Source organism: Echinops telfairi, unplaced genomic scaffold (genome assembly GCF_000313985.2).
Source record: "Echinops telfairi isolate 266 unplaced genomic scaffold, ASM31398v2 ScPeMD7_15;HRSCAF=58, whole genome shotgun sequence".
Lineage (NCBI taxonomy): Eukaryota > Metazoa > Chordata > Mammalia > Afrosoricida > Tenrecidae > Echinops > Echinops telfairi.
Window position 1 is genome coordinate 2,064,365 of NW_022103912.1, and position 8,289 is coordinate 2,072,653.

An 8,289-nucleotide genomic window follows, 5' to 3' on the forward strand; every position below is an offset into this window, starting at 1 on the left:
GGGAAAAGTGTAGCTACTGGAAAAACCCAACAAAACAAAAAACAAATAAAAAACCCTTTAAGTGTTAACCTTGCAGTTAGAAGCCTAATATCCATCAGGGGTCTTCAGAGCAGTTACAAAACCTTCCAGTGGAGGGGAAGTTAAACAGATTTCAAGAGCGTCTTAACCTGAAGCAGAAATCAATAAAAGACAGGGAAAATGGATATAAAAATGAATATACTTCATCAACATAAGAGGGAAATCATAAAAGATCTAGTAGTGGCTAAAACAGCAATTAGTAGGAAAAATGAGAAGAAAACCCACAAAATAAACTCAGCAAAGAAAATTATGCAGATAATGAAACCAGTAATATCAAACGCATACACACAGACATACACACAAGGAATAAATTTATACCAATTATATAGAGCATAAATGGATTAACTGCACCAGTCAAGAGTAGCACAATACATAAAAACATGATCTATCAACATGCTGTCTACCAGAGACACACCTTATGGACAAATACAAAAAACAAACTAAAGTTCAAAGGAAGGGAAAAAATATAGTAACGAAAAAAGAACATGAGTGACACGGTAATTCTGATCAAATAAGGCAAAATCCAGCAAAAGAGGGGAAGGAATTCTCAAAAAAAAAACATTGATCAAAGTTTTACAGACAAGCAGAATCTGGAGAGACCAACTCTACCACAATAGGAGACTTTTGAAGCGGGGTGGAACTAGAAATAAACTTATTAAGATACAGATGCATTCAACAACAAATTCAACCAACTTGACCTCGAGACATATAAAGAACACTCTACCCCCAGACAGCGCAATATAAATTCTGTTCCAGCTCACATGGAATATTCTGCAGAACATGCCGTATGTTCTCACTCATCAATTCACTGCCACTGAGTCGATTCCAACTCACAGCAACCCTACAGAGCAGGGAACAACTGCCCTTGTGAGTTTGTGAGACTGTCATGCTTTCTAAGAGTAGAAAGCCTTGTCTTTCTCCCAAGGAGCAAGAGGTAGTTCTGAACTGCTGACCTTTCTCTTAGCAGCAAAATGAGTTACTCACTACACCACCAGGGTTCCTTGTACCATAGGTTAGGCCACAGGTATTAGAAAGCATCTTGTGAGATCATAATGCTGTAAAATTAAAAGTGAACAATACAAAGATCAAGGAAAAAAATCAAATATATGTACATTAACTAATATACTACTTAAAAACTACTGTGTAATTAAAGAAATAAAAAAATCATTTGAAACAAATGAGAATAAAAACTTACAAAACACGTTGGAGGGCATAAAAAGCAGTACTCAGAATGAATTTAGAATAATCAGACATCAAGAAGAATGAAAATAAAAATCAACACCTTAAATTAGCACATCCAACTATTGGAAAAAAGAGCAGCCAATAAGCCAAAAGTCACTAGAAAAATAGAAATAAAATACATTAGCATGGAAATAGATGAAACAGAAAGCAAAAAATAATAGAAAGAATCAACAAGAAGCTGGTTCTTTGAAAGGTGCCCAAATCAACAAACCACTAGCAAATCTAACAAAGGAAAATAGCAACAACAACAACAACAACAGAAGTAAATAGCAAGAATAAGAAATGAAATGGGTGATACCACAACGGAACCAACTGAAATAAAAAGGAATACTGACAGAATACTATGAAGAACTATACCCAACAAATTTGAAAACTAAGAAGATATGGACACATTTCTAGAAACATCTTTCCTACCTAAACTAGCATGGACTACAGGAGAATCTCTGAAAAGACAATGTCCTTAAAAAATTCCAAATAAAAAGAAATCTTACTTGGAGAGTTCTATCAAACATTCAGTGGAGAGCTGAAACCAATTCTACTCAAACTTTATCAGTGAAAAGGATGTAAAACTAACTAACTCATTTTATTAAGTGAGCATAAACCTGATTCTAAAAACAGGCAAAGTCATTATCAAAATATATACATCAAAATCTCTCAAGAAAATAGATTCATCAAAATCCTAGCTAACAGGGAGAGAAGATGGCGGCAGCGGCTGCACCGGGTGGGCGAAGTGGCAGCTGTAGCGTCAATAGTGGGGCTGGCGGTGGCCCCTGCTGCAGGACCAGCAGTAGCTGCAGTGGCTTGTTGGGTAAGTGGAAGATCGATGATTAACCTGTAAAAATTGACAAATGGGATGGATCGACTGTGCAAAATTCTTTGGATGATACTGCCAAAAAAGGTACTTCTGGAAAAGTACAAGTATGTGGAAAATCTCATTGATGGTCGCCTCACCATTTGCACCACCTCCTGCCTTTTTTCCATAGTGGCTTTGACGTGGGATTATATGCACCCCTTTCCAGAGTCGAAGCCTATCTTGGCTTTGTGTGTCAGATCCTACTTTGTGAAGATGGGGATCTTGACCATTATACCTCATATAAGGAGAAGAGCATCTTTCTGGTGGCCCACAGGAAAGACCCTACAGGGATGGATCCTGATGAGATTTGGCAACTGTCCTCCAGCCTCAAAAGGTTTGATGACAAGTACACCTTGAAGCTGACCATCGTCAGTGGGAGAACCAAGCAGATGCGGGAAGCCAAGTTCACCAAGTCCATTGCTAAGTTATTTTGAGCCAGAAATATGCAGGCTCCATGACAGTCTCGCCACAGAAAGGAAAATAAAATAGCTAGGTTCTAAAAGCAGCCGGCTTTCTACTGGGTCATGCTAATTTAGGAGTGGCAGGGGGAAGAAACAGTGAACTCAAATGGGTAAAGTCAAATAAGCATTGTTTTAAATCTCCTGTTTCCTGAAATTTAGTCCAAACTGGATAAATAGAATTTTCTAGCACAGATATGAGAAGTTGTAGGTCTGATGTCTAGCTATAGCCTCTTCAATTTGCTCTTCTGAAAAAGCTTTTCTGCCAAAAGCCACAGCCTTCCTCCTTCCTACCTGGCAGTACTTAATATCACAGAGCTCTGTGTCATGCAACATTGGAAGAATTGCTTTTGGTTTTGCACTAAAATGAACCTTATTAACAACAACAAAAATCCTAGCTAATAGAATCCAACAATCTATCAAAAAAGAATAGATCATGGCCAGGTGGTATTCATAAGAGGTATGCAAGGATAATTCAAAATTAGAAAAACATGTAATTCATGCCATACTTAAAATAGGGTAAAAGAACATCACAATCAATCAAGGGAATATGACAGTGTTTAACACTTATTCCTGATAAAAATACATTATAGGAGTAGGGAAAAAATCCATAACCAGATAAAGGGCAACATTAATCTTAAGAGAGAAAAACTTTAAAAATTCCCCCTGTGAATAATAACCAGACAAGGATACCCTTTTATTCTTCTTATTTAATATTGTACTGGAATTCTTGGCTAGAGCAATAAAGAAAATAAGTGAAATTAAAGGGATCCAAATTGGCAAAAAAAAAAGGAGCAATTCTCTATTTGCAGGTAATAGGATCCTATACAAAGTCACAAAAACTTAGCAAGAAAATCAAAGCAACTAATTCAAAGATTCAACAAAGTGGTAAAAAGGTAAGTGATCAACATAGAAAAATCAGCTGTACTCCTTTATGGTAACGGCTATGAAAGGGAAATTAAGAAAATAGTACAACAGCCATTCAAAAGAAGAAATACCCAGAAAAAAACATAATCCAAGAGAAACAAAGACCTGTATAAAGAAAACTACAAACACTACTAGAGGAGGGAGGGGGCAAAAAAGAAAAACGAGGAGCTGATTCCAGGAGCCCAAGAGGAAAGCGAGTGTTTTGAGAATGAAGAGGGCAACGAATGTGTAAAGTGTATGGATTGTGATAAGAGTTGTATCAGCCCAAATAAAATGATTAAAAAGAAAAAAGACACTACTATAAGAAACCAAGAAACCAATATAAATGGAAGCATATATCACACTTAATGTACTGGAAGACTTAACATTGTGTAAATGTCAACAATACCCAAATTGACCTATAAATATAATGCAATCCAAATTCAGATTCCAGCATCATGCTTCAAAGATATAAAAAGCACTAATCACTGACTTTATTTGGAAAAACCCCCTCACAAGCAAACGACTACTAAAGAAAAAGGTAGGAAGCCCCTGATGTCCCAATCTAAAAAGGTTCTATACATACACCAATGCATCAGAATTGATAAGCCATGAGCGAATTGATCTACCTACAGGAAACTCCTCTTAGAAGATGGACAGAACACATTAAATAGGAAAAGATGTTCTCCAGCAAATGGGACTGGCAAACTGGATATGCATTTGCAGAAGAGTGAAACAGAACCCATATCTCACACTACACAGAAAAATAGACTCCAGATGGATCAAAGGTAAAACCTAGAACTGCCAATAGTATGGAATAAATACACCAACAGATATTTCTGAAAATACACACACAGCAGAAATCAGATAACTGGGACTTCCTAGAGAGTCAAGTACCTCAAAGAAAAATAATCCAATTTCAAAATGGGTAGAGGACATGAACAGGCACTTCCCTGAAGATATTCAGGGGGAAGAAATATCTGCAATCTTTAGCCATCTAAAGAGATGCAAATCAAAACAACAATGAGACATAAGACAGGAAAAAAATCAAACAAGAAAACAACAATTGCTGGTGATATTGTGGAGACTGGAACCCTCAGAAACTGCTGGCGGAAATGTACAATGGTGCAACCGTCAAGTCAAGCAGTGTTATCACTTCCTCAAAATATTGCGAACAGAAATACCATTTAACTCAGCAAGCCTTCTACTTGGCAGATATCCAAGAGAACTAAGAGGGGCAACAAGAATAGCTAAGTGCACATCCACGTTCATCTCAGTACCGCCCAACAACGAAACGAAGGAAACATCTAAATGCTTCGCAGTGGAAGAACGGAAAGATAAAGTAGTACATACATCTAAGGGAATACTATGCAATGATAAAGAACAATGATCAATGTGCAGAACATCACAACATGAAAGAGTCTGGAGGGCCTTACACGGAATGGATTAGTCTATAACCAAAGGACAAACATTACACGAGTATTCTAAAAAGGCAGTGAAAGGTTTTTGTACGGCAAGAAACACCTGATGGATGGGAGAAGGGAGTGATGGACTACACCAGGGGTCAGCAAACTAAAGCTCCAGACCCACATGCAGCTCTTTGGGTACATACATGCGCCTCTGAAGTAAAACTGAAACACTGAAAGGGCTATTAGTCAGATCATGGTGATTTCTTTTGTTGGTAAAAATATACTTACGGCTCTCAAACAATTTTTACATCTTTCTGAGGGAAAGGATTGGCTCTGCCATCTCAAAAGTTTGCTGGCCCTTGGGCTAGACGGCGGACAGTGTTAAGGGTTACCTTGGGTGAGAGGGGCGGCAACATCCAAGAAGAGGGAGGTTGGCAAAATGATGGAAAAGACACTTGGACAAGTGTTAATGGTAACAGAGATAGATACTGTTAAAAATACAATCCAGAAATGATTAATTTAAGGCTAGATGCTTGGATAGATATGCAAGTTATGGGATTTTTTTCATGAAACATTAGAAGACCCCCCCTCATACAATAATGTTGACCATTTTAAAACTTAAAACTTTTTAATCTATTACTTTATACTTAGGGTCTTCTGAAAGTTTTACAATCTAATAATTTAAACAAAATACCATCTTAATAAAATCAATAAGCAATACATTTAATTATGTATGAGATCTAGCCATGCTTTTAAATTAAAAAAGAGCAACAGTATTTGTATTTCACTTTGTACATGCTAAAGTACACGAAGAGAATTGCTAAAGACTACAATGACTGACCTTGGTAGTCATTTTAGTAAATTCCGATCAAAAGCATGAAACACCGAAAGAGAGGGAGGATTATGATTAATAATGTGATCATATGTAATTCTTTAGAGTACTGAAGAGCAAGCATGTTACTTTGAGGACTAAGGTGCTTCTGACCCAAGCCCAGTATCCTTCATGGCCTCGTATGCATATGACAGTTGGACACTGAGTAAGGAAGACCACACAACAATAGATGCATTTGAATTGTGGTGACTGAGAAGACTACTCAAGTAACATGGGCTGCTAAAAAGGAAAACAGAGCTGTGTTGGAAGAAGTAAGCCCACCGTACTCCGTAGAGGCAAGGATGGCAAGTCCTGCATACTTTGCACGCAGTGTCCCTGGAGAAGGACGTCATGCTTGGTAAAGTGGAGGACGGTGAAAAGAGGAAGGCCTTCGGTGGCATGGAGACACACAGTGGCTGCGTCAGTGGGCTCCGGCACAGGAACGATTGTGAGGATGGCACGGGACTGTGCCGTGGTTCCTTCTGTGTGTGTAAGGGCTGCGAGGGTCAGAGCTGACCCAGTGGCACGTAACAACAACAGGTAATTCCAAGGGAACATAACCTTGTGATAAGAAATTATGATTTCACACCAATGTGCATTACAGATGTTCATACCCAGAAAGTGGAAACAACCAAAATGGCCAATAGCAGAAGAAGGAATGAATACAAGAAATGTGGTCCAACGGAATGTTACTCAAACATATAAAGAAAGGAAATTCTGATGTATGTTGCCACGTGGATAAATCTTGAAAACATTATGCCGGGTGAAATAAATCAGTCACAAACTGAAAAATACTGTATAACTTCACTTAAACGATGCAAGCAAAAATACAGAAATCTAAGATTATTAGCTGTTACCAGAATGAAAAGAGAAAATTCTGTTAAAGGAGCACTAAGTTTATGTCAATTAATGGTGGTAGGAAAATTTGGAAATAGATATTAATAATGGCTGCCCAACATGAAGAATGTAATCAATGTCACCCAATTAGTAGTAGAACGGGCAAATGGTTTGTTGAATATATTTTCTCTACCAAACAAATAGAAAGACCTAAAATGAGGAAGAAAAAATTAAAATAAAAAAGAAAATCCTAAGAAGGCATCTACGTTAAGAGACATATAAAGGTGACTTTTGCTTATGACAGAATAATAAGTCCTCTTTTGGAGACAGCCAATTTTGACACAAGGAAAATAGTTACAGAGTATTGCAAAGGTTTAGATATTGATTATATATTCCATGTAAGTAAAATAATGAGGAAATATATGCAAAATATATCAGTAAGCTCTATTTTATGCTTTAAAAATCAAAATTTACAAACAGAAAATAAGTGAAACAGTATTTTCACCTCAGTAAGGTAAGAGCATCTTTTGATTATGGTGATCAAATAGTTAAATACATCAAATTTTATTTCCCTAAAACTCAACTTGCTTTATAAAATAATAAAAGGACTGCCTTTTGTATTCTGCCAAATCACCTTTATAAATAAGTTGTAGGTTATAACATTAAGCACTATCTTTTAAGGCAATGAACATGAGTAAACATTTCATCTCTCTTTTCAGGTACTAAACCCTAACTAATTGTGAAAATACGTAAATTTAGAAGAAATTTTCGATGCAATTATGTCAGTAGTACTCACAAGTTATTGATTGCTGCCTAATCTATATCAAGGTACTTTTTAAAACGTATAATAAAAAATGGAATCCAACCAAGCAACATCAAATTAGCAGTCTTCACTTACCCTTGCATAGTGGAATTCAACTCCATAGAGTTCTAAGGTACGTGCTGTGTTCAAATAATTAAATTCTGCTTCTGCAGGAGATAAGCCTCTATAAAAATATCATTAAAAATTAGATCAGTCAGGTATATGGTCAAGCCAAGAAACAGTCATGGACACGGGGTGAAAGCATAACGGTGTTTGTGTTCCAATGGTGGTTTAGACTGACGATGACACTAAATGGATGACAGTGGCAGATGACACTGAAATCGGAAATTCACAAAATTCTCAGAGGAATGCAAGATTCTTTCTGTTTTGATACCGTTTTCATACATGGAGACTACACTTCATTCTTGGCTTGCAAACGATATAAAAACCGGTGGAAGGCTGTACCGTGGTATAGGTAGAGGCTATCACCAAATGAAAGTTGAGTCTCCTAGCTATAAGAGCTGACAGTTCTTCAGTGTTCACATGTGCAGTCGTTGTTCTAAGTACTTGCAGACACAAAGTCATCTATTCCCCCAGGGACTCTAGAACAGACACCCTACTATCCTCAATGTACAGCTAAGAAAAGAGAAGACGAGACAGCAATTTGGCCAGCGTTCAAAGACAGTAATTACCTTGACCAGGTTCATTTCAAACCAGGCAGTCTTGCACTTGAGTGTCTAACTCACACAACCCTGCCTTAGTACCTGTATGAGTATTTCGAGTAACTCACACAACCCTGCCTTAGTACCTGTATGAGTATTTCGAGTAACTCA

The 8,289-nt window shown here is 37.3% G+C and overlaps 1 protein-coding gene and 1 pseudogene across 4 annotated transcripts in view; one reads left to right on the forward strand and one right to left on the reverse strand.

Annotated features, from left to right (window-relative positions):
* PTPN4 (protein tyrosine phosphatase non-receptor type 4) overlaps positions 1–8,289 on the reverse strand; it is a 176,603-nt gene that overhangs the window by 92,856 nt on the left and 75,458 nt on the right. For 3 of the 4 annotated variants that reach the window (XR_006679826.1, XM_045287403.1, XM_004711902.2), the window contains one exon: positions 7,553–7,640. The exons of the other annotated variant lie outside the window; for it this stretch is intronic. Coding sequence is in view for 2 of the 3 variants with exons in the window: in XM_045287403.1 (XP_045143338.1) it covers positions 7,553–7,640 (88 nt within the window). In the remaining variant the exon portion in view is untranslated. The remainder of the gene's footprint in view (positions 1–7,552; positions 7,641–8,289) is intronic. 4 annotated transcript variants of the gene reach the window in all.
* On the forward strand, positions 2,020–2,662 carry LOC101653807 (annotated as a pseudogene).